General features: G+C 55.5%; 1 protein-coding gene and 2 long non-coding RNA genes across 4 annotated transcripts in view; 1 reads left to right on the top strand and 2 right to left on the bottom strand.

Annotated features, from left to right (window-relative positions):
- CACNA1C (calcium voltage-gated channel subunit alpha1 C) overlaps positions 1-25,040 on the top strand; it is a 384,443-nt gene that overhangs the window by 333,737 nt on the left and 25,666 nt on the right. The window contains exons 23-32 of one of the 2 annotated variants that reach the window (XM_081589902.1): positions 461-567; positions 1,428-1,515; positions 2,028-2,135; positions 3,542-3,594; positions 3,876-4,022; positions 4,792-4,993; positions 6,056-6,214; positions 6,676-6,786; positions 14,331-14,414; positions 14,859-14,942. In XM_081589902.1, the coding sequence (XP_081446028.1) occupies positions 461-567; positions 1,428-1,515; positions 2,028-2,135; positions 3,542-3,594; positions 3,876-4,022; positions 4,792-4,993; positions 6,056-6,214; positions 6,676-6,786; positions 14,331-14,414; positions 14,859-14,942 (1,143 nt within the window). The remainder of the gene's footprint in view (positions 1-460; positions 568-1,427; positions 1,516-2,027; positions 2,136-3,541; positions 3,595-3,875; positions 4,023-4,791; positions 4,994-6,055; positions 6,215-6,675; positions 6,787-14,330; positions 14,415-14,858; positions 14,943-25,040) is intronic. The other variant, XM_081589903.1, reaches the window with a different exon arrangement.
- LOC145545432 (uncharacterized) lies at positions 4,398-5,787 on the bottom strand. The gene is made up of 4 exons (XR_014082076.1): positions 5,677-5,787; positions 5,159-5,318; positions 4,850-4,938; positions 4,398-4,496 (listed from the first exon to the last, which is right to left on the bottom strand). It is a non-coding gene; the product is annotated as an uncharacterized LOC145545432 (long non-coding RNA).
- On the bottom strand, positions 8,007-10,702 carry LOC145545435 (uncharacterized). Its single transcript, XR_014082079.1, has 2 exons — positions 10,383-10,702; positions 8,007-9,034 (listed from the first exon to the last, which is right to left on the bottom strand). It is a non-coding gene; the product is annotated as an uncharacterized LOC145545435 (long non-coding RNA).

The raw sequence follows: 25,040 nt of genomic DNA on the forward strand, positions 1-25,040 counted from the left end.
AAGTCCTGGGAAGCCAAGGGGCTGGTCCTCCACTGGGCAAGCCCCCACCTTCCCCAGATGCCCAAGTCCTGGGGGCCCTGAGGTGGAGAGAGTCTGGAGAGGGCATGGGAACCCAAGAACACGGAGCTCAGCCCAGGGAGCATCAGCAAGGGGCCTCACGGGGCTGCAGTCATAGAAATGTGATGAGGGGCAGTGGGAAACAGGGGCAGGAGCCCTTGAAAGGGCTGCAGATGTAGGACTGAAGGTCGCAGGCACGTCCTGGGTGGGAGCCTCTGGGTTTTGCATCACTGGCAGCAGACACTTCCCAGGCACAGCATCTCCTCCTGTCCTACCTGCCCCAGCCCTCTGTCACCTCCTGGTTCTTCGTCTGGGGCCTGCTGGGAGTGCTGTGGGGGGAAGGGTGTGGTGAAGGGTCTTTGGAGCCCGGGAGCTGCTCACACCCCGATCCCTGTGCCCCCAGATGACAGCCTACGGGGCCTTCCTGCACAAGGGCTCCTTCTGCCGCAACTACTTCAACATCCTGGACCTGCTGGTGGTCAGTGTGTCCCTCATCTCCTTCGGCATCCAGTGAGTGGGGCCCTAGGGCCTGAGAGAGGCATGGGGCAAGGGAGAGGGTCGGAGAGGACCGTGAGGGAGGGGCCTGCCTGCGTCCACAGCAGCGTGAGGGCGCTGGGACCAGGGCGGGGCCTCCCTGGCGGCTGTGGGCCCAAGGAGGGTAGAGGCCTTTGGAAGGTAACTAGCAGGCGAGGGTGGGGGACACTTCAGAGCGACCCCCGTCCCCCAGGGCGAGGCCATGTGTGCCCCTGGAGGACGGCCGTGGCCTGTCCTTCCCTGGGGAGGGGCCCTGGCCCCAATGCCCCAGGTGTGGAGAGTTTGTGGTGTCAGAGCTGTTCCTCTAGGCCCGAATGTCCTATGCACAAGGGGGTGTGGTGGGTGGCCACCGGCGACCAGGCTTGGAGGTGAGCACCAGGTGTCTCCCCCGCCTGAAGCCCCGCCATTCATACAGTCCATGATATGAAAAGCTACCACGGGTTCAGAGTACAAGAGGCGCCACACAGGATGCCAGGTGGTTCATGTGCATTTTCTCTTTTGGTCCTTGCAACAGGCTCGAGTTGATCACTGCCCTGTTTTACAGATAAAGAAACTGGGGCTCAGAACAGTTAGGAAGGGTATCCTCTGTGACTGGGGTCTGGTGGAGCTCTGCCTCTCTACAGCCCCTTGGCTGGGTAACCGCTCTTGAGCAGCACATTGTAATGCTAACAACGCGTGGTAAATTCTTTTCCCGTGATCTGCTCCCCAAGTGCCCGGCTCCCAGGCCAGCTGCAGGTCCTTGCAGGTGGCAGACTTTCTCCAGGACTCCCATGCTCTCCTCTCTCTCCTGTGGGCCCAGGAGCAGGAGTGGTTCACCCCACCATCCACTCCCCCAGGTCCAGTGCCATCAACGTGGTGAAGATCCTGCGAGTCCTGAGGGTGCTCCGGCCACTTAGGGCCATCAACAGGGCCAAGGGGCTGAAGGTGAGTCGACCAGGCCTGAGCGGGGGCCCCCAGCCCAGCAAGCTTCAGCCAGGGGTCTATGTGAGGTGATGGGTGGGCAGGAGGCGGGGACAATGGCAGGGCCTCTGGGTTGGAACCAGGACCCTACTACCAGCACCTCAGCCCCACTTCATGTCCTGGTTCCGAGATGCATGGAGCCCCAATAGAGGCCGCTATTCACAATCCCAACTTCTCAGCAAAGCTTTTGCAGGAGACCACATACAACCTCGGGCCCCATGTGGTGATGAGGCCCCTGAATCACTGCCCCAGAGTATGGGGTGTTAGCGGGGCTTTGGTCTCCAGGTCACCCAGTGGGATATGGGCCCTCCAGGTTCCATCACCCTGTGAGCTGGGAGCACACTTTGCCCGTTTGAGTCTGACCCCCCCTACCACCCCCCACTCATAGTGAAGGGCTGCCCCCACCCCCTCAGAGAGGGCCATGGCACAGGGGAACTCAGCCAAGCCCAGGCCCTGACCCCCTGCCCCCCCAACAGCACGTCGTGCAGTGCGTGTTCGTGGCCATCCGCACCATCGGGAACATTGTGATCGTCACCACGCTGCTCCAGTTCATGTTCGCCTGCATTGGGGTCCAGCTCTTCAAGGTGGGGTCTCAGCCAGATCTGCAGCCCCCTGTCCTTCCCATCTGTCAGCTCCCAGGGACACAGACGGGAGCAGCCACAGGGGACACGGTGGGGACAGTGCTGGGTCTCCCTGGGGAGGGACGCGACTGCCCCACAGCCCCTCCTGTCTTTCAGACCCAAGGAGGACTAACTAGTTCCCAGACCAGAGCAGAGCTAGTTCCCAGACCTGAGGAGGACTAATTAGTTCCCAGGCTGGAAGAGGATTAACTAGCTTCCTGACCCAAAGGCTAACTAGTTCCCAAACCCAAAGAGAACTAGTTCCCAGATACAAGGGGGACTAACTAGTTCCCAGATACAAGGGGGACTAACTAGTTCCCAGATCCAAGGAGGACTAACTAGTTCCCAGACCAGAGAAGGACTAATTCCCAGCCTGGAGGAAGACTAGTTGCCAGACTGGAGGAGGGCTAGTTCCCAGACCAGAACAGGACTAACTAGTTCCCAAACCAGAGTAGGACTAGTTCCCAGCCCAGAGGAGGACTAGTTTCCAGCTCAGAGGAGGACTAACTAGTTCCCAGCCCAGAGGAAGACTAGTTCCCAGCTTGGAGGAGACCTAGTTCCCAGACGAGAGCAGGGCTAGATCCCAGCCCAGAGGAGGACTAGTTCCTAGCCCGGAGGAGGACTAACTAGTTCCCAGACCAGAGCAAGGCTAGTTCCCAGCCCGGAGGAGGACTAGTTCCCAACCTGGAGGAGGACTAACTAGTTCCAGACCAGATCAGGGCTAGTTCCCAGCCCAGAGGAGGACCAACTAGTTCCCAGACCAGAGCAGGACTAACTAGTTCCCAGCCTGGAGGAGGCCAGCGTGTAGGCCGTGCTGCTCCATCACCACCCAGCCCTCCAAGCGTGGCTGCCCTCAGCCCTACCCTCCCTTCTAGAGAAAGGCAGAGGGACTGTCGTCCCTGACCCCTCTGTGTGGTCACCCACCTAGACCTGCGGGGCTCCCTGTGACCAGCAGTGTGAGTCCCCCACCCGGGTGGCTGCAGAGCCCTGGTTTGCCAGGTTCTCGCCCTGTGCCTAGCAGGCCCTCAGTGAGGCCGTGTCCCTGGTCCTCCCTTTTCTGTCCCAGTCCTTCTCCACCTGAAGCTCTGACCCCACCATGCACACAGGCCCCACTTTCCCCACCAAGTTTTCAACCTAAGTCCAGCCATCCTCCTCCCTCACCAGACCCGCCTCCCGAGCTCTGCTTCACCCCTGGGTTCCCTGTGATGGGGTCCCCACAGCAAGGCGCGTTTTCTGTCTGGCTCTGCTCTCCTCACTTTTCTGTCCCAAGACTCCAGCACAGAGCCGGCTGCAGATATAATCACTAGACAGTTTTTGACCAACTCCTCGATTCAGGAACCTCTCCATCACTGTGCTCTTCCGCCTTCCAGGGCAAGCTCTACACCTGTTCGGACAGTTCCAAACAGACAGAGGCTGAATGCAAGTGAGTGCGGCGGGGACAGTCAGGCTGGCTGACTCTGGGTGGGTGAGACTTGTCCTGAGAGGAGGGGTGCCCCGTTCTTCCTCCAACAGCAGTGGCAGCTGGATTTTACCCATGGGTTGTCTGGTCCAGTTGACATAGCACATGAGATCATCTACCCCTGAGGTCTGCTCAGTGGCCAGGACTGTGGGTTTAACCTCAGCCATCCCATCCTGCCCCCAAGCCAGGAGTCACAGGTGGTGGGGAGATGGGAGACCCCAGAATGAACCGTCTCCCTTCCTCAGGGGGAACTACATCACGTACAAGGATGGGGAGGTGGACCACCCCATCATCCAGCCCCGCAGCTGGGAGAACAGCAAGTTCGACTTTGACAATGTCCTGGCCGCCATGATGGCCCTATTCACCGTCTCCACCTTCGAGGGATGGCCAGAGTAAGTACGCAGACCCTGGCCAGTCTCATTGGCGTCCACACTCCTTTCAGAAACCATGTTTATCTCCATCCTCCCTAGGTGGTGAGGGTGTTTCTAGAACAAGCTGAAGGCCATGCGTGCTAAGTCACTTCAGTCATGTCCAACTCTTTGAGACCCTATGGACCATAACCCACCAAGCTGCTCTGTCCATGGGATTCTCTTGGCAAGAATTCTGGTGTGGGTTGCCATTCTCTTCTCCAGGGGACCTTCCCAACCAAGGGATCGAACCCAAGTCTCTTACATCTCCTGCATTGGCAGGCAGGTTCTTTACCACTTGCACCACCTGGGAAGCCCAGACACAGGCTACCTGAGTGTAAACCAAACCACTGCTGATGATGTGAGTGAGCCTGGGCGTTTATATTGAGTGCTTTTATCTAAATGGATATCTGTCCTCAGATGGATCTTATGTTCACTGCAACATCCTCCGAGTCTCTGCTGAGAAACAACAAAGCTGTATTAATACTTACCAATATCTCCAGTTTTTTAAATCAATGCCTATGACTCACATTACATTTAGACAGTTCTTGCCAGTTTCAAAACACCTTCATATTCATTATATCAACTGCCCTGCCAGGTAGGAAAATCTGGAACTATTGTTCACACTTTGCAGATAAGGAATCTGATGCTCAGAGAGGTTGAGTGATTTTCCCGAGCCACACAGTAGTAAGAGACAAAGCTAGGGCTTGAACCAGCTCCCTGGCCCTGCACGGGCCTATCTCCCTGCCTCCAGGTTGCTGTACCGCTCCATCGACTCTCACACAGAGGACAAGGGCCCCATATACAACTACCGCGTGGAGATCTCCGTCTTCTTCATCATCTACATCATCATTATTGCCTTTTTCATGATGAATATCTTCGTGGGTTTCGTCATCGTCACCTTCCAGGAGCAGGGGGAGCAAGAGTACAAGAACTGCGAGCTGGACAAGAACCAGGTAGCCCCCACCCACCAGAGGGCGAGAGGCTGGGTGGTCAGCAGGCTGAAGCCTGTGAAAGCACCCCTTCTGCAGAGAACCTGAGCTCTGCTTAAGAAAGGAACTCCCCCCAAACCCCTGTCAGGCCCTCTGGACCCCTGGTCCATACCTTGGCTCTAGACTCACCATTCTGGCTGCTATGTGGACTTCACATGGTAAGGAAGCCAAGGGAGAGGGAAGCCAGGTAGTGTAGAGGAGCAGTGCTTAGACCCTTATGTATTACCAGGTTGATGACAGTAGAGACAGAGCAAATAGACTGATCAGGTTTAGAGGCTGGAAGTGGAGGCTGGAGGAAAGAGGAGGGCTTGGATGAGCCCTGTCCTGACCTGGGATCCTGGCACAGCGCAGAGGTAACCGGAGTCTAGTCAGCCCAGGATCCCACCCCTTGGCCGCGAGCTGTGACTTCTGGTCTGCGGACACTGGTAGCTAAGACAACTGACTCAGGATGGGAAAGGAGAATCACAGAGAGACGGGCCTCCAGGAGAGTCTATGGCTGGAAATATCTGAGAAGACGGACTGTCAGTCAGTCAGCAAGCGTTTACCAACCATCCCCGAGACGGAAGGAAGGAGACAGGGCCCCCTCGACTACATCCTGATGGGGACCAACCAGAAAGGGTTCTCCCTCCTTAGGGGAGTGATAGAACCTCAAAAGATGTCCAAGTAACAGCTGGTTCAACCTATGAAACTCCTCCCATCTACCCCCAGCGGCAATGCGTGGAGTAACCGCCCCATCATCCGGGTTACTGACCCCTCCCGTCTACCCTAGCGGCAGTGCGTGGAATAACCACCCCCCCCCCGTCATCCGGGTTACTGACCCCTCCCGTCTACCCTAGCGGCAGTGCATGGAATAACCACCCCCCCCCATCATCCGGGTTACTGACCCCTCCCGTCTACCCTAGCGGCAGTGCGTGGAATAACCACCCCCCATCATCCGGGTTACTGACTCCTCCCATCTACGCTAGCAGCAGTGCGTGAAGTAACCCCCTCATCATCTGGGTTTCTAACCCCTCACATCTACCCTAGCGGCAGTGTGTGGAGTATGCCCTCAAGGCCCGGCCCCTGCGGAGGTACATTCCGAAAAACCAGCACCAGTACAAGGTGTGGTACGTGGTCAACTCCACCTACTTCGAGTACCTGATGTTCGTTCTCATTCTGCTCAACACCATCTGCCTGGCCATGCAGGTCAGTCCCGCGGGCCGGCCGTGGTGCCTGGGTCAGGGCGGGTTGGGAAGCGGAACAGGGCTGGGAGGTGTTGCCATTTCGCTGGCCGAGTGGGACAGGAGGGGCACCTTCCCGAGGGGTCAGAATGCCTGGACCCTGGGCTGTGAGACAGAGGGAGGTGGAGCACATGTGACTTTGCAATGGCGTTGATCGTCCGTGATGCCAGCTGTGTGGAGCCCGCCTGAGGCCAGGAGGCCACGCAGAGCTGACCTCAATGAGAGCAGGGCCCAGTCTGTGCCCGCCTGCGTTTGCGGGAACGACAGAGAGGGGAAGGACCCGCAGGGCTTCTCGAGCCCACCTGGCTCTCGCAGGTGTGGCCGGCCCCCGGGCTGCATTCGGGAAGGTCTCTACTGAGGGCGTGGCTGGGAGCAGGGAGCCCCCGCCTCATTTCACAGCCCCTCCGCCCCCGCCCACACCCCCAGCACTACGGTCAGAGCTGTCTGTTCAAAATCGCCATGAACATCCTCAACATGCTCTTCACTGGCCTCTTCACGGTGGAGATGGTCCTGAAGCTCATCGCCTTCAAGCCCAAGGTAGGCCCTCTGGGACGGGCCTCCCGTCCACGGCGCCGGGGGCGGGCCTTGGTCGGTGGGAGCAGAGTCTCCGTGAGGCACTGGATCCTCCTGGCGATGACCACTGCAGCCCAGGAGCCTTCAGGGCTCACGCCAGGCCGACTCCTTGAAGTAGACTCTCAGTCCCTGGACTGACCAGAAGTCTGGACACAGGGAGCAGGGACGTGCCTGAGACAGCCTCCTTCCATAGGAGGCGGAGTCACCCTCGCCCCAGCACATCGTCTAGAAGAGGCTGGAAACCAAACCTCACCAGGCCCAGCCCCCCCAGACCCAAACGGGGTCTGTTCTCATGCGGGCACTGCACAGACTAAGAGCCTTGCTGCAGGGGCTCAGGCAGGGCTGCGTTTGCTCAGGGCTGGGCATTCGTGCCTCAGGTGGGCCTCCAGCTCCCCACCTCAGGGCTACAGTCACTGCCCATACCTTCCAGCACAGGACAGACCTACAAATGTCTGTGCGTAGCTACCTATAAGCAGCTTTTAGAAAAAAAAATTGGGAAAGATCAGAGCTGAGTGAGGCAGGACAGGGCGGGTTGGCTCCTGCTTCTTGGATCATCTGTGCCCTTTGTCACTGACCGGACCCCCACCCCCGACACACACACACACCGGACCCCCACCCCCGACACACACACACACCGGACCCCCACCCCCGACACACACACACACACACACACACACACACACACACACACAGCCTTAAGGACGCAGGGTGACTGGGTTTGAGCAGCTCCCAGCTCTCTCCCTATAGACAGCTCAGCATCACCGTGTCCACTGCCTGGGCTTCACAACTGCCCCATATGGGGTGTCCTGGGGGCTCAGGGGCTTCCAGCTGGTACACAGCTTTGGGGGGGTCAGTGAGAAGTGATCTAAGAGGGTAATGCAGGACAGGTTTCTGAACCTTCTTGTCCCCAATTTTACTGGTTTTTCTAGATGCAGCACAGGTCAACCCGGGGCAGGGGGCCAAACTGCACATCCTTGGTCCTGTATTTCACTTCCTTTCAGATGCTCACCTGCTCCAGAACTAGCGGGGACAGGAGGGATGCCCCGGGGCTGTAGGTCGGATCCCTGTTTAGTGACAGGATCCTCGTTGTCTTCTCTGAATTAATATTCCACCAACATTTGTCAGTAACCTGTGGTGCTGCACACACCTCATTGCATGGAATTCTCGAGACACCTCTCTGAGATAGGTATTAACTCCTCGTCTTAGAGAAGAGGGGAGTGGAACTCAGAGCAATTAAGTGTTGTATTAATTACACCATTATTAAGTGGCGGGACTGGGAATAGAATCCAGCGTGTCTGACTTTGCAGTCGATGTAGTTCCCTCCACACCAAGCCGTTAGCAAGCATCTTCCTGCACCATGTGTTCTGCTGGGCACTTTGCAGAAGAAGGGAAACCCTTGAGGGGCTTCAAAGACAAGACAGCCCGTGTTCTCACTGCACCAAGCCTCCTTCGCCAGAAGGACCTGAGAGTCCAGAGCATGGAACCCAGGCTGAATGCAGAGAATGAGACCCTAATGAATGTCATTTGGTGACACTCATGGTGCTTTCCCACCTCCTCCAGGACAGCAAATAGGCTCTTTTCACTTTCCCTTCCAAGCCCAGTCCCATTTAGGGGCAGAGAAGACACGGAATGTCCCTGGCCATCTTCTGTGGGGCCCTGTTCCAGGCCACATGGCCAGGGGGCCGGCGGGCTTAGAGCCCACAGCAGCACACCCCAGGGAGGCTGGCGGGCCGGGCCATTGCTGGGCTGAGCCTCTAACTCAGATGATAGCCTCCAGGAGGGAACTGGCATGGTTATCTCCAGTCTCATGAGATGTGCGGGTTAAATAGTTCAAAGGCTTGAGTCACTCCGCATTGAGTCAGACGTGTTTCTGATGATGTCAGGTGCTGCTGCACAGCCCTGTGGGGTCTTCGTGAGTTGGGCTGCAGAGCTCAGGGGATGCACAAGACAGACCTGCCCTAAGGAGCAAGTGGCAGTGACATTGCATGGGCCTAAGCCCGGAAAACACTGTCCCTGAATCCTGCAGACCCAGGAACAAGCCAGTTACCTGGGAAGAAGCCAGTTAGGGTGCTCGGAACCATAAAGTGCTCCATCTCCTGTACATGTTACTTTCTTTCTTGAGAAGATGGGGTAAAATCAGAGCGACGTTTCCAAAGAAGTAAGACAACCACCCTGGGCATCTGCATTTCACATGCAGAAGGGTCTGTCTGTGCTTAAAGAGAAAGGGAAAAAGTTAGAGTGTTAGTCACTCAGTCGTGTCCAACTCTTTGCAACCCCATGGCCTGTAGCCTGCCAGGTTCCTCCAGCCATAGGATTTCCCAGGCAGGAATACTAGAGTGGGTTGTCATTTCCTTCTCCAGGGGATTTTCCTAACCCAGGGATCGAATCTGTGTCTCCTGCATTGGCAGGCAGTTTCTTTACCACTGTGCCACCTGGGAATCCCTCATTAAGGAACAGATTCCAGAAGCATCGCCAGCATTTCCAGGCAGAAAACCAAACCAGAAAGTGTCTGCAGCTCTGGTGGAAATACTGAGCTGGCTCCACCCCACAACCAAGGCTCCTAATGTGACCACATGTCTGTGTTGCGTGTCTGTACCCGTGAGCATCAGCTGAAGAAGGGCGGTTAGAAAACAGGGATGTGGGGGTGGATGTCAGTCCTGACAGTGGGTGTCTGAGGCTGGCCTGCTGGGCTTCCTTCTCCGTCACTTGGTCTCTGTGGTTGGTTGGTCAGTGGGTCGATTTGTAGTCTGGCCTTGTTCTTTCCTTGTCCTCGTGGTAACTGATGTTTCTAGTCTTCATTTCCATCTGTTCTGCTCACCACTTTGAGAAATTGAGTCAATTCAAGTAGATCTCTTCCCTGTCTGTCTGAAGAGTGGAACAGGTGACAGGCATGTCCTGAACACCTAGTGGCCAGGGGATTTCTCCCCTGAGCAGGAGAACTGCCCTGGACATTCCCAGTAGTCCCTGGGCCCTTTGAGACTGTGCAGGACTGAACTGGTCAGCATGAAAAAGCTTTGGTTAGAAGGATCTGAAGTTCATTGAGTAGCTGGAATGTCCTCTTATGAATGGAAATTTATCAGCAAAGACAGAAAAGAACTTGTAAGATACACTTGATGATAAGCACTGAAAAATATCCAATAGCTAGGAATGCGTGTGTGCCAAGTCGTTTCAGTTGTGTCTGAGTCTTTGTGACCCCAGACTGTAGCCCACCAGGCTCCTCTGTCCATGAAATTTTCCAAGCTTGAATACTAAAGTGGGTTGCCATACTCTCCTCCAGGGGATCTTCCCAGCCCAGGGATCAAACCTGAGTCCCTTGCAACTCCTGCAATGGCAGGTGGATTCTTTACCACTAGCACCACCTGGAAAGCCACAGATTCGGGCAGGCCCCCTCAAACCCTCATCCTGGATGGTTCTGCAGTGGAGTCTTGCTGTGGACCCAGGTGCCAACAGGGCAGGGGAAGACTCTCCCAAGACCCCAAAGGAGCCCAGCTGGTTCCCATCCGGTCCCATCCCACCAGGGGAGGCTGTAGGTGCTTGTGCTCTGCCCACACCGAGCTCACCTCAGGTGCCCGGAGTTCTCATCACATGTCCGTGAGATGAGTGAGTGAAGGCCTTTGAAACTTTGCTGAGGAGGAAAAGCTTAACTCCAAAGAAAAACCAGAGCAGATGTCCAAAGCGTGCGTTCCTCGAACAACTTGGAGAGTTACCACCACCCACCCTGGGACTCCCCTGCCTCCTACTGCCCTCTGCCCCACCTCCATCTCATGCTATCTGTGATGGGAGGCGCCAGCCTCTTGAAGGGCAGGTCACAGGGTAGAGCTGTCTGGGAGGTGGGAGGCATGAGGGGGAGCAGCTGTGTGCCAGCCAGGCCGCCCCACTCGACACCGGCAGCCCCCTGATCACCATGATGTCTGAGGACATTGTGACGTCGCGTACAGTTGACATTGTCTCTGCGAGGTGGCGGTTTCCAGTGTGACACTCGGCTGCCAGCTGTGCCCACCCCCATCTCCCAGACCCACGACCTGGAGCCCAGGAAAGACCAGAGCTTCCAGGACCAGGGGCACCGCCTTCCAGGCTCAGTCCAGCTGGGCTCTGACTCGACTGGACCTCCTTCCCTGGTCAAGCACACACTGTCTCCCCCCTACCCAGTCCTCACTAGGATTCAAGATGAGACCCCCTGAAGAAGCTTGGGGTTCTGTAACTTCACCTTCCCTCACCTCCTCCCACAGTCCTTCCCCGCTGCCCAGCCCCACCCCCAAAACTGACGCTGTGCATCGGGCCTCCCTGGGAGGGACAGAATAGCTCCAGCAACCCTGATAGTAGCTGGACGCACTGGCCTTCCTGCAGGTGCAGGGTTCACCTGTGTCCCACCTCACCCCCACCATCACCGGAAGGTCGTCATAGGTGGGGAAACCTCGGCACAGAGAGGTGCGGTCATCTGCTCAGGATCACCCAGCCAGGAAGTGGCAGAGGGAGGACTCGAACCCAGACACCCTGCCTCCAGGGCTCACACACTACACTGCCTCCTTCAGCTTGGAACAGCTCCACGCATGGAGTGAATCGGGGCACAGATAATCTGAGAGAGAAGCCCGAATTCTCACGCAGGTGCAGTGCATCATGGGATGCTGGGGCGGCAATCTCTCCTTCCCAGAAACGATGGGCTGAAACCAGGGCTGGTTTGGTCCACATCTCCTCTGCTGTGGCAACCAGCAGGCAGAGGGTTGGCGCACTCAGGAGAAGAGATAGTTCCTAGCAGATACTGGCCCATCAACCCCAGGGACACACCCAAGGCCTCCCAAGGCTGGGGGTCCACTCACCCTGCAGGCTTAGAGAGGGCTTCCAGCCCAAAGCGCTATCCCCTCGATGACCAGCCCTGCCTGGCTCTGAGGAGCTGGACCTTGAGAGGTTTGGTTCACCAGGTCAGGGAGAGCCCAGAAACCCTTTTCCTGACCCTGACTTCCACCAAGGAGAGAATGAGTGTGTGACCTGGCTCCGGTCAGCCAGACTTCCTAAGAGAGAAAGTCTGTGGTATTTTTCCAGTCTGCTTCCTCCATCACCCCTGAAACCTGTGTCACTCGAGATTTCCAGCAAATAGGTCCCATCCACCTGGGGATTGGCAGGTGTGTCCTGGCAACCACTGACCTCCTGGAGGGTATCAGCTATTTCTGGGGTGGGTGGGAGGAGGGGCTGACAGCTGAATCAAATTGTGTCCATGGTCCAGCTTGGAAGATTGATAGAATGAGGGGTGGACGGGTCAGAAGGAGCTGGCATCTTAAAGGGACCCTGTCACCCCCACCCCACTCGGGCCATGTGTAAACCTCCTCTGGGAGGGAACTGGTGGGCTCTGCAGCCAGTGGAGGCCCTGGACCCGCAGGTCAGAGAGGTCTACCGAAGGCCCCAGCAGCACAGCCTGCGGAGGGCGAGGGCAGGGCGTGAGCAGAGGGAGCCTCCGAGGAGGGCAAGGGGGGCGGGTGGCCTGGCCACTGTGCAACCAGAGGGCAGGGGTGACGGCGATGCTTCAGTGGCAGCGGGTTGCAGGGTCCCAGGGCCTGGCTCCTGCCCCGTGCTTGCCCGCTGTTAACCTCCTGTCCACCGCTTCTGCCTGCCTTCCTCCCTTGTCTCTCCCCTCAGCCGCTCTGCAGACCCAGGTGACCCACCCGTCTGTTCTAGGTCCCTCTGGTGAACTGGAGACTCCAGCCTTCCCTGCGAGTGAGACGCCCGCCGCCCCCTTTCCTCCTCCCCCTGGTCCCAATAACACTCTGTTGCCGGATTTTCTAGGCTGGATGCAGGACGTCCTGGACTCTTCTCTGGTTCCTGCTTCCATCCTCTCTCTGCCTGAACCCCTTCTCCCCCTTCCCTCCTGAAACCATTTCCCCCCCCGGAGATAGCTCCCCAGTGTTTTCCAAAACTGATGTTGAACACGTGTACATTTGTCGTTCGTTTGGGGTCGTCACTCTGTCCCCCTGCCCTCAAAACCAGCGCTCCCCGTGTGCCTGAAATGCCACGTGAGCACCTGGGAGGGGTTGGTTCTTCAGAGAGAGCAAGTCTCTCTCTGCCCCAGGGGCCCTGTGATATTCAGAAAAACACTCAAGGAAGCTGACAAGATGACCAGGGTTCCAAGTGACCCTCACTTCCCCCACGCCCTAGGCCAACCTCTGCTCCCTGCCGGTTGTCCAGAGGCTTTGTAGTGGCATTTCTGCTTACATGGGCAGAAATGCTTGGGAACTGAGAAGGGCCTGTCCCTGTGACCTGACCTCCGCACTAAGAGTAATGGCCTGGACAGCATGTCTTGTGATCCTGCTGAAAGGGGGCATGGTTGGGAAGTGAGGGGTCGGGGAGCAGGATGGAGCTGGGAGAAATGGGAGAACAGAAGATGCCTGGCTCCTAAGAGTCAGGAACACAAAGGGAGAGTTGGCCACCCCCAGGAGGGCTGGGGAGAGGGGCCTGGGAGACGCTCAGAGGCAGTGGCTTCCCTGGAAGGACCAAAGAGGCAGATGTCCTCTCTTAAAGTAGACACGTTCCCCTGTTGCTGATCCTCCCCACACCACCCCCCAGCAGAGCGGCCGCCCAGCTCCTGGGCTTATGAACCACGAGTGTGCATCCATGTGTCCCAGAGCATCACTCCCTGACCCCTCCACTCTGAGAGAACCCGTCCTGTCTTTGCAGAGAGTCTGTCTACCCAGAGACAGAAAATGGAGACAGTCAGTCATCCACATGCTTCCAGAAATGTTTCAGAAACATGCATCTGTTCCCTTCCCCAAATACAGTGTAAAACAGACAAAATCCACATGTGCAGGACAAGGGGGTGGGTTCAGCACCCTGCTCCCTGCCAGGCACCAGGCATGACCGCCCTTGTGCTCCTCCTAAGATGCCTCTGTCCCAGGCCCCCACCCTGCCTGCAGGAAGGGCTGTGAGAACCCTGTTCTCTCAGGGCGTCTCAGCAGGATGCTGGTCACAGTGATGATGCTGGGGACGGGGCTTCGGAGACGCAGTCTAGGCCCCCCACACACACATTTCCAGGCTTTGGACCTGACCCAGCCTCCGTCCCCTTGAAGTGAGGAAAGCCTCTGGACAGAGGCAAATCCGGGGCTAGTGCCCGTCCGGGGCTGGCAGGCGGGTGACCTGGTTGTAGATGCTGCTCTGATGACGTGGTCCCTTCATCATCGCCAGCTTCACCTGAGTCACCACTGAGCCCAAGGGCCTGGCCACCCACCTGGACCACACCGATGCTGCTTGTGATTCCCAGACCACGCCTCAAGGGCCCTGCCCTGTGTCACCTCCATCCCTGCAGGCAGCCCTCGGACAAGAGAATCGGAGGCCTGGGAGGTGCTGGGGACGCAGGAAGGGTGGCCAGGGGCCGAGTCTGAGGAGGGCACCCGGGAAGGCAGGTGGGGGGTGGGCCGGCCGCCCCTCCTGGGCTCGGACTCCAGCAGCGCCGGGCGGCCCCGCGGGCTCTGTGCCTGTCTGTCTAACCTTCCTTTTCACTCCCGTCCTGCCGCCCCGTGTAGGGCTACTTTAGTGACCCCTGGAATGTCTTTGACTTCCTGATCGTAATTGGCAGCGTAATTGACGTCATTCTCAGTGAGACGAATGTGAGTATGACTCTGCCCAGGACGCCTCCATGCCCCCCTCTCTCTTCACCTCCTTCGGTTTATTTTTTGGTTTCCTGTTTTACCCGCTCCAGTCATGCTTTCTCGCGCACCTGCCGCCGTCCTGGGGGACGTGAGCCCCCCACTGTCCCCACTCCGCCGGGCTGGGCAAAGGCTCCCGCTCCTCCCGGACGCCCGCCCGGCCCCTGACTAACCCGCTTTTGTCAGGCTCCGTGAGCAGCAGGTGCAGGCGTGCACCTCCAGAACTGTGGAGTGGTAAGGGGTCCAGTATGCCCACATAACCTCTTTCTTTTCTCATTTTTTTCTCTTCTCTCCTTTCTTTCATGCTTTTTTTTGTTTTGTTTTCATTTTCCTCTTCCTTTTGTTTTGTTTCCTTTGTCGCTGGTTTTTCTCTCCCTCCCTCCCTCGGCTCCTCTGCCCATGCAGCACTATTTCTGTGATGCATGGAACACATTTGACGCCTTGATTGTTGTGGGTAGCATTGTTGATATAGCCATCACCGAGGTAAACGTAAGTACCGGCGTCCCGCCCTGCGACGCCGTGCCTGCCTCACGCTCACCCCCATCGCTCTCCTTTGCCTCCTCTCCTCCTCCCAGCTCATTTCCACTTCGTTATTCTCATTTGTTTGTTTAAATTGGTTTAAAGGATTTTTTTCTTGTTGCTTTATTTTGAAATTTCTTTATTCTCATTTTTTAACATTTGGAACGAGTTAGGCCCTCCTCTCCTTCCGAGTTTTGACTCCTGCATCCTTTCCTCTCCTCTTTACAATCAGCCTGGCATGATGCACACTGTCTAGGAGGACGCAGCCCCAGGACCCCGGAGTAAGATGATGGAGGGCTGTTTACAACCCCTGGGCAGCTGCCAGGGCGGGGACCCAGCCCCTTCCTGCTCCAGCATCCGGGAAAGGCCTCTCCCAAGGACCCTGGGCAGGCAGAGGTTCCCACTTGGCCGGCCCTCTCAGCCCACCCTGCCCCGTATTCACGCTGGAAGGGCCCCTCGCTGGAAGAACAGCTTGTATCCCTCTTCTCTGGAGAGGGCTCCTCCCTCCTCCTTCTGCTTACTGTGGAGCACCTGGCTCCACATGAACCTGCCCTGAGGACCGGCTTTGCCCCTGCCTGGCTCTCCCTGGCCTGCCCCCCAGCCTGTCTCCAGGGCCTCCTGCACCTGTTCCTGGGAGCTGCCCCTCCTAGACAGTCTTCAACCCCTGCACACGCTCGTCTGTCCCGGCATGCTCAACCTTCTCTCTCTATCTGTAGGCAAGCCCTCTTGTGGCTGGTCTTTAACATGTGTGGTTTAGTTCCTTGTCATGGTTTTTCATTGGTTAAGAGGCTTGATAATGTTTGTACGAATGTTGATGCACTGAACCGTTGCGTAACAGCTCAGAGCAGATGCTGAAGGGTTCTGATCTAAAGTGTCAGAAACCCCCCGCGACCGTCAGCCCCTCTACCCCAGTCCTTACTCGCCCCTCCACCCCCAGGCTGGCTGCCAGTCATTGAACTGACATTACTTCTTGTCCTGATTGCCCATCAGAAGCCTGTCTGCCCCTTCCAGGGGATGGATGCTGGGAGGAGGCCATTATGTCCTACTATCAACCTCACCCCTCCCTGCTCAATCCATAGCCCAGATTTGGTTGCCCCTCTGTCTCAAGGATCCCCTGGGGTCATCTTTGTCTTGTGATGTGTGTGAGTGTGTGTGTGTGTGTGTGTGTGTGTGTGTGTGTGTGTGAACTCCCGTGCACATGCACTCCCTTGACCTTATCCAGTAAATCACTGAAGCACAAGGAAACTGAGCTCCCCCCGACCTAGGCCTCTTCTCCCTCGCACCACTCCCCACACCTCCGTGTGGCCCCAGGTTGTACCCCAGGGGCTCTCGGGTCCCTGCACATTCATATCCTTGACCAGGGCCCTGTGCTCAGACCAAGGGGCCCTCCTGGGGAAGAACAGGGAAGGTCAGGGTGGGCCTGCCTCTGGAAGAGGGATCTCTGTGGGGATCTGTGCTGGAACCAAGGGCAGGAAGGTAACAGCAGACAGGCCCCTGGGTGCACAAGACACACCCAGTCCCAGGCTCTTCTGGGGCACTCACTGTGGCCAGGCCCACACCATCACTCAGCCTACTGGTTTTTTTCTGTGCACATGCATTTACACACACAAAAATGAAAGGCAAAGGAGAAAAGGAAAGATATATCCATCTGAATGCAAAATTCCAAAAAATAGCAAGGAGACATAAGAAAGCCTTCCTAAGTGATGAATGCAAAGAGCTAGAGGAAAACAATAGAATGGGAAAGACGAGAGATCTGAGATCTGTTCAAGAAAATTAGCGCTACCAAGGGAGCATTTCTTGCAAAGATGGGCACAATAAAGGACAGAAATGGTATGGACTTAACAGAAGATGAAGATATTAAGAAGAGGTGGTAAGAATACACAGAAGAACTATACAAAAAAGATCTTCATGACCCAGATAACCATGATGGTGTGATCCTCACCTAGAGCCAGACATCCTGGAATGTGAAGTCAGTGGTCCTTAGGAAGCATCACTACAAACAAAGCTAGTGGAGGTGATGGAATTCCAGCTGAACTATTTCAAATCCTAAAAGATGATGCTGTTAAAGTCCTGCACTCAATATGCCAGCAAACTTGGAAAACTCAGCAGTGGCCACAAGACTGGAAAAGGTGAGTTTTCATTCCAATCCCAAAGAAAGGCAATGCTAAAGATTATTCAAACTACCGCACAATTGCAGTCGTCTCACATGCTAGCAAAATAATGCTCAAAATTATCCAAGTGAGGTTTCAACAGTACATAAACTGAGAATTTCCAATGTTCAAGGTGGATTTAGAAAAGGCAGGGGAACCAGAGATCAAATTGCCGATGTCCACTGGATCATAGAAAAAGCAAGAGAATTCCAGAAAAACATCTGCTTCATTAACTACACCAAAGCCTTTGACTGTGTGGATCACAACAAACTGTGGAAAATTCTGAAAGAGATGGGAATACCAGACCACCTTACCTGCCTCCTGAGAAATCTGTATGCAGGTCAAGAAGCAGCAGTTAGAACTGAACATGAAACAATGGACTGGTTGCAAATTGGGAAAGGAGTATGTCAAGGCTGCATATTGTCATCTTGCTTATTTAACTTATGTCAGACTACATCATGTGAAATGCCGGGCTGGATGAAGCACAAGCTGGAATCAAGATTGCTGGTAAAAATATCAGTAACCTCATATATGCAGATGACACCACCTTTATGGCAGAAAACAAAGAAAAACTAAAAAGCCTCTTGATCTAAGTGAAAGAGGAGAGTGAAAAAGTGGGCTTAAAATTCAACATTCAAAAAACTAAGATCATGGCATCTGGTCCCATCACTTCATGGCAAATAGATGGGGAAACAATGGAAACAGTCTCCAAAAGCACTGCAGATGGTGACTACAGCCATGAAATTAAAAGATGCTTGCTCCTTGGAAGAAAAGCTATGACAAACCTAGACAGCATATTAAAAAGCAGAGACTACTTGACCGGCAAAGGTCTGTCTAGTCCAAGCTGTGGTTTTTCCAGTAGTCATGTATGGATGTGAAAGTTGGACCATAAAAAAGCTGAGCGCCGAAGAATTGATACTTTCGAACTGTGGTGCTGAAGAAGAATATTGAGAGTCTATGGACAGGAAGGAGATCAAACCAGTCAATCCTAAAAGAAATCAGTCCTGAATATTCATTGGAAGGACTGATGCTAAAACTGAAGCCCCAATACTTTGGCCACCTAATATGAAGAACTGACTCATTGGAAAAGACTCTGGTGCTGGGAAAGATTGCACACAAGAAGAAAAGGGGACAACAGAGGATGAGATGGTTGGATGGCATCACCGACTCAATGGACATGAGTTTGAGCAAACTCAGGGAAATAGTGAAGGACAGGGAAGCCTGGTGTGCTGCAGTCCATGGGGTCACAAAGAGTCAGACACAACTGAGTGACTGAACTGAACTGACTGCTGTTTTTAAACAAAAAACAAAGACAAAGGAAAAATTTGTAGAATATAAAATTTCTACCCCCAAAATTGACTGTTGGGGTTGGGGTAGTGCAAGACCCCAGGACCAGCGAGTGGCATCACATGCAGAACCTCCATCTGTACAACAGTTTCCATTTACAATTCGCCATGGCCTCCAGCTCTGGAGTCCAACCCCCATGAGCCTAACAGTCAAGGATGATCATCTCCATTGGCCAGGGCACAGGTTAGGGCAGGGCACAGGCAAGGGTATGGCATAGGTGAGGGCGGGGCACAGGTGAAGGCGGGGCATAGGTAAAGGTATGACATAGTTGAGGGTGGGGTGCAGGTGAGGGTGCCAGGTGAGGCTGGGGCACAGGTGAGGTTGAGCACAGGTGAGATTGAGCATAGATGAAGGTACAGCCCATCAGTGCCTTTCCCGCCCCTCGACTGGAGCCTGGGCCTCCCAGGGTGGCTGGCTCCCACGCCTGGGGCTAGCACTGCTGTCTGTCCAGTCCACAATGCCCTTGGTTAACATGTGAATCTCACATCCCCCTCTTGTGCTTGGCCTCCTGCTGGCAATGATTGGCTCAGCCCATACGTTCCATGGTTTATATCCTAAAGAACCATAGGAGGTTTTTTATTTTCAAAACAAGAAGTTACAGGCCAGCGCCCCTTCCAGCTGGAAGCCACTCAGCTCCTCCCAGGCTCCCTTCACCCATGTGGAGTTGCTCCTCACTCCATAGATGGAGGAGTCTGTCAGAAGTCATGGGGAGGATGGTCCGGAGATAGAATGGGGACAGCGCCTGTGATGGAGAGCAAAGCAGGGGCTGGAGACCCTCCATGCAGCCCCTACTGTTTCCCTTCCCTTCCACACATGCAGTTAGGAGACGCACCTTGTCACCCCAGGCAGGGGCCAGAGGAGAGGGCTGGACGCGGGTCAGACCAAGTGCTGGAGTCCTAACACTGCTCCTCCACAGTCTGGGGGGCAGGGTATTACTGCCAGGTTTTGAAACTCAGCTAAGAGCATTCATGTAGAAACCCGGCATACACTGTAGAGCGCTGTTGAAGGGGAGAGACCATGGCCCCAAGCCAAGGACATTCTTTCCAAGCTCCCTGCCAACACACCTGCCAATCACAGACTCACAGCCCTTGTTCCCATAGACGCTGGACTCTTGGTTGACGGGTGTGGCCGGATCAAGACAAGCTCACTGACCACTGCCTGTAACTCAAGCCAGACGGACCTGGCCCATAAGCAGGGACATGGCCCTGCACCCGGACGGCATCCAGGATCATGGGGTCCAGTTACAGGAGCAGCAGCACTTCATCTCCAAGCAGGGCCCTCTACTGCAGGTTCTGCCTCCTGCAGCCAGCAGCTTGGGGCCTGGCGCTCCCTGGGTCAGGGAAGAGCTTGGCACCAGGACTTTCCTGGGTACTGCTCCAGCTCCGCCCCCACCCCCACCCCTTGAGTTTTCTAGTCCTTCTTTCTTCACCAGACCTCCCTTCTCAGATGAACGTTCCATTCTAGCCTTAGGATTTCTGGAGGCTCTTCACCTGTAACTCCTCATCTTTGACTCTCTTTCCTGAAATCACCAGATGCTGTTTTCATCCCTCTACATACTCCCCAGGTTCAGATTCACCCCCTTCTCTTCAACAGCTCCGTCCTCCCGCCTATGCGGGGCTCTGGTGCCCCCTAGGAAGGTGGGCTTCCTAGGAACCATCATTGCCTTCTGTGTGCCAGGCATCTGGGATCCATCGTGGACCAAACAGAAGCCCATCCTCAAGAGCCAGCGTCCTAGGGCCAGGGGACGATCAGGCTCAGAAAGCCAGGAAGTCTCACGGTATGCAAAAGATGAGAAGTACTAAGTGAGGGGAGCAGAGAAGACAGGTCCTGTTCTCTGAAGATGAGCTGTAGTGAAGAGGTGAATCTGAACAAAGACGTAAAAATTGAAAGAAATTAAAACATGCTGCTACTTGGAAGAAAAGCTATGACAAACCTAGACAGGGTATTAAAAAGCAGAGACATCACTTTACAGACAAAGGTGTGTATAGTCGAAGCTATGGTTTTTCCAGTAGTCATGTATGGATGTGAGAGTTGGACCCTAAAGAAGACTGAATGCCGAAGAATTAATGCTTTCAAATTGTGGTGCTGGAGAAAACTCTTGAGAGCCCCTTGGACAGCAAGATCAAACTAGTCAATCCTAAAGGAAATCAACCCTGAATATTGATTGGAAGGACTGATGCCGAAGCTCCAATACTTTGACCACCTGATGCAAAGAGCCGACTCGTTGGAAAAGACACTGATGCTGGGAAAGATTGAAGGCAGGAGGAAAAGGGGACGACAGAGGATGAGATGATTGAATGGCATCAACTCTATGGACATGAGTTTGAGCAAGCTCTGGGAGATGGTGAAGGACAGGGAAGTCTGGCGTGCTGCAGTCCATGGGATCACAAAGAGTCAGACATAACTTGAGTGACTGAACAACAATAACAAAGACCTGAAAGAAGTGAAGCGACACCCTTATGGGTCCCTGGGCAGGACAAGCAGGGCAGGGGGTCAGGGAGAGCACCAGATTTGGGGCTTCACCTGAGCATGAAGGGGAGATTTTGGCACCTTAAGGAAGAGGTGTCCATGGTCCAGGGACCCGTTTGCTGTGCACAGGAATCGAGGATGAAGTCGCTCCACCATTTGGAAGGTGGACACAGCCATCCAGGCGTGAGGCCTCTGGCTCAGGACAACCCCCTTGCTCTGGGAGATGCCTTGGATCCCATAATGTGACCGGAGGAGGCCCCGGGCCCCAGCTGTCCGTGTCTGTGGCCCAGCTGCCTGGCCCCTCCTGACACGGCTCCTCCTCCTCCTCGTGTCCCTGAGGAAGCCCTGGCTCCTCCTCTGTCCCTCAAGTCTGGAATTCTTTTTCCAGAAGGAAATCCATGGAAGCTTCCAAGGATTCAGCGAGCCCCCCCCAACCTCCCTCTCCTGTGACAGGAAGTGTTGGGAGGCCCAGATCCTTCATCGGGGACAAGGAAGCCATGTGACTGAGAGCAACAACTCACCTGGGGGCTGGACACCTCCTGGCAGGTCCACGTGTGGAGATTGGGGGCCATGGAGTCAGAACCCTCACGTGGGGCTGCTCAGATGCCCAGGCTGTGGGCCAGTGGGGCTTGGAGACCAAAGGGCACAGGAAGTGTGGAGCACCCCCACACACACACACTGCCTGCTGGACAGGAGGAGAAAGTGGGCGGAGGGGACACGGATGGGATAGGACTCGGCTCAGAGCTTCCAGGATGCACATTGGGGCCCCAAGTGGATGCTGCCCACCTGGCTCCTGGAGTCAGCAGTCCTTTAACCACAGACCCACGGGCCTGGCTTCCAACGACTGCCCTCACTGGCTCCCAATTTGGCCACGTCCTGAATCAGAGCGTCTGCTGCACACCCACCACCTCGGGCTGAGTCAGAGCCTCCCTCCCTCCACCCAACCCGCAGCCCACGCCTGGCTCCCTGCCCAGCTTCCCTGCCCCTCCACCGAGGGGCCAGAACAGACGTCAGTGTCCAGATGGCAGTGGTCTGCCTGGCCTGGGTTGCTTCTGAGGTCGATTAAATCAGACTGGTGGTCTCGGGCCAAGCCGAGGAGGGAGCCATGATCCTTGCCACCTTCCTGTGCCGCCCCCACCCCTGCTCCTAGAGCCCCTTAGAGCCCCTCCCTTTCTCACCACCACCCCCACCCAATGCCCCCAACAAGCCACCAAGACGCCTTGTTCCCAAAACACTGGTCACAGAGGGCAATACTGACTCAGGAAGCTGCCTGCCAGGAAGTAACACTGCCTTTAAAAGGACGGAAGTGAGGCTGGACCTAGAGAAGTGCCTTGACCGTGGGTGAACATAAGGCTTTCAGGAGCATGACCCCTAGTAAAAAGATGGACCTTGGCCTCCCACTGTCCCGAAGGGCACTTTGTCCTCCACTTGTAAGTGAAGCTGGCCCCGAGAGGTTGAGCAGAGCCCTGCTCGCCAGCCATGAGCAGGGCCCCAATAGGCCGCAGTCCAGTTGGACGTGGGGAGCCGCTTCCTGAGCCCAGCCTCTGCCTGCAGGATGAAATCCCCTTGCTGGACAGCAAATTGATGAGGCCTCCAGGGTGGGGGCAGAGAGTGTCCCAAAGCCGAGACCTGGAGAAAGATCCTTCCCTCAGGCCTAAGCCGAGAGGCCCCTGAAGGGGGTTCTCAGCCTGGCCATGTTAGCTGTCCGACGTCCTGACGGCCAGGACCCGATGGGGACCCACTCACTCTGAGCCTTCTGACCAAGACCCTTTCCCTTTCTGTCATCTTCTCATTTCCTTTTTTTTAATTAATTAATTTTAATTGGAGGCTAATTACTTTACAACATTGTAGTGGTTTTTGCCATACGTTGACATGAATCAGCCATGAGGGTACATGTGTTCCCCATCTCATTTCTTTACTCTCCTGCCCCATTCTTAGTTTTTCTTTCCACGTACAGCCCCTTGTGCATGCGTGCTCTATTGCTTCAGTCATGTCCGACTCTGCGACCCCGTGGACTGTAGCCCACCAGGCTCCACTGTCCATGGGTTTATCCAGGCAAGAATACTGGAGTGGGTAGCTATTCCTTCCTCCAGGGGATCTTCCCAACCTAGATATCAAACCCGCATCTCCTGCATTGGCAGGTGGCTGCTTTATCACTAGTGCCACCAGGGAAGCCCTTCAACCCCCCTCCTTTGCCCTAAATCAGAGGACTGGACAGAAGGAAGCAGGCAGGGCACAGCCCTGTTCAGCCACACGGCCAACACTCCAGTCAGCGGATGATACTCATCCCCAGCAGCTGGCTCAGCCAAAGACCATCCACAACGGAGGGACTGCGACTATTCCCTGAGCTCATGGAGGAAGTGAGGGGACCCATCTCTGGCCCCCAAACACTGACCACGCCCCCAAAGCACTCACTCTCTCATGTCACTTCTTGCTTCTGCTTATTCGTTTCCTTGAGTCTATTTCTTCTCCACCCTTCAGGCTCACTGTGTCCATCTCTATCTCTCTCTGTCTCTGTGTGTCTGTCTCCCCCACCCCACACCACCCACATATGGGACTTTGTGTTGTTGTGAGTGCTCCTGATGAACTGACTTTGTTCATTTATCCTCCATGAGCTCCTCTTGTTGGTTGTCTGCTTGAATGACTGTTCCTCCCAAGGAAGATAAAACAGCCCTGGTGATCTTGTAATCAGCCCCGTGTAGCATGAGTTCTGCAGGTAACAGCACATGGCGGGCCATCGGGCTGCAGATGAACAACAGTGCGGCTCCTGAGGCTCCATCCACTCCCTACATGACTGCCAGCGCAAACGGGACTCCCCAGTTCAGCCCCCAGAGTCCTGCAGGGGACACAGATCTGATCCCTGGTCAGGAAACTAAGGTCCCACGTTCTGGGCAGCACAGGCCAAAAAAAAAGAAACAACAAAAAGTTATGCTTAAAAAAACATTAAAAAAACTAAAATCCCAAAGGAAGAATACTGAATGTTTAAGAAGTAAAATAAGTAGTTTTAATTCTGTCTCGGCCAAGGTTCATTGGGCTGGGCCAGGTGACCCAGGTGGGCCCTCTGAATCAGTCCTGGTCCCATTCAGGATGGGGTTGACCAGAAGACTTCAAGCGTCTGCCCAGGGATGTTGGGAGTATAGGCAGCTCTGGTGGTTTTCAGGGTGCGTCCCAGATGGAAGCAGTGGCCAGGGCCCCAGTGTATGGACAGCTCTGTCCAGGCCTTGTGCCCCTCGCCCACAGAACCCCTGAAACACGGAGCTCCTAGGTGTCCATGTGGGGCACAGGCCCCTGACCAACCGGAAGCTCCCTGCGTGCATACGTGTGCATGTGTGTCTGTGTCTGTCTCTGTGTTCTGTCCCGGCCTGCTGGTCATGTCCTAGACACCCGCCCCCTCCAGGCACATGGGTGGACCTGGCAGCCAGTGCCCCTCAGGGAGCAGGGACAGCTCTCAACCATGGTCCATAGTGACCAGAGAGGTGTCCTCTCTCTTCCCTCCTCCTCCCATCCCTCACCCTGTGTCCCCACTAGTCCACAAAAAGGACACCTCCCAACTTGCTTTGGGAAAAAAGGAATTTGCTGAGAAATCTATTACCAAAGAAGAATTTTCAGCCTGCGAGCAAATGTCTGGTTGTGCACAATTCCGTCCTTCAGAAGCCCTATTATACGTTGTCCTTGTTTGTACCTTGAGAACAAAACACAGGAGCAATCCTCTGACAGTGCGGGGCGGCTGTGGAGTCGGCTGTGAAGGTGGAGTCGGCGGCTCTGGGGGCCAGGACCGTCCAGGGGCCAAAGGGCAGGGTGCCTCCCTGGGTGCAGCTCTGGGCTGCCGGGAATGCTCGCCTGCAGCAGGCCTCTGCCCGCTAACGAGCCCGTGGTCAGGCCTGTAAGGACAGCTTCCCAGGGCATTAACACTACTGTCCTCAATTGTGTGCAGGGCTTTCAAATTTAAAAACCAAGTCCACACTCGTTATCACATGCCTGTGGCCACGGTCCACACCTGGGGACCAGGAACCTCAGCTCGAAGACTGGCCCTGCCGCACGGGGGGTACCCAAATCTCGGTCCTCCCTGGAACCTGGAGGGTCACCGCCCTGGGGCTCCTTT

Source organism: Giraffa tippelskirchi, chromosome 4, assembly GCF_054371585.1.
Source record: "Giraffa tippelskirchi isolate mGirTip1 chromosome 4, T2T-mGirTip1v1.2.pri, whole genome shotgun sequence".
Lineage (NCBI taxonomy): Eukaryota > Metazoa > Chordata > Mammalia > Artiodactyla > Giraffidae > Giraffa > Giraffa tippelskirchi.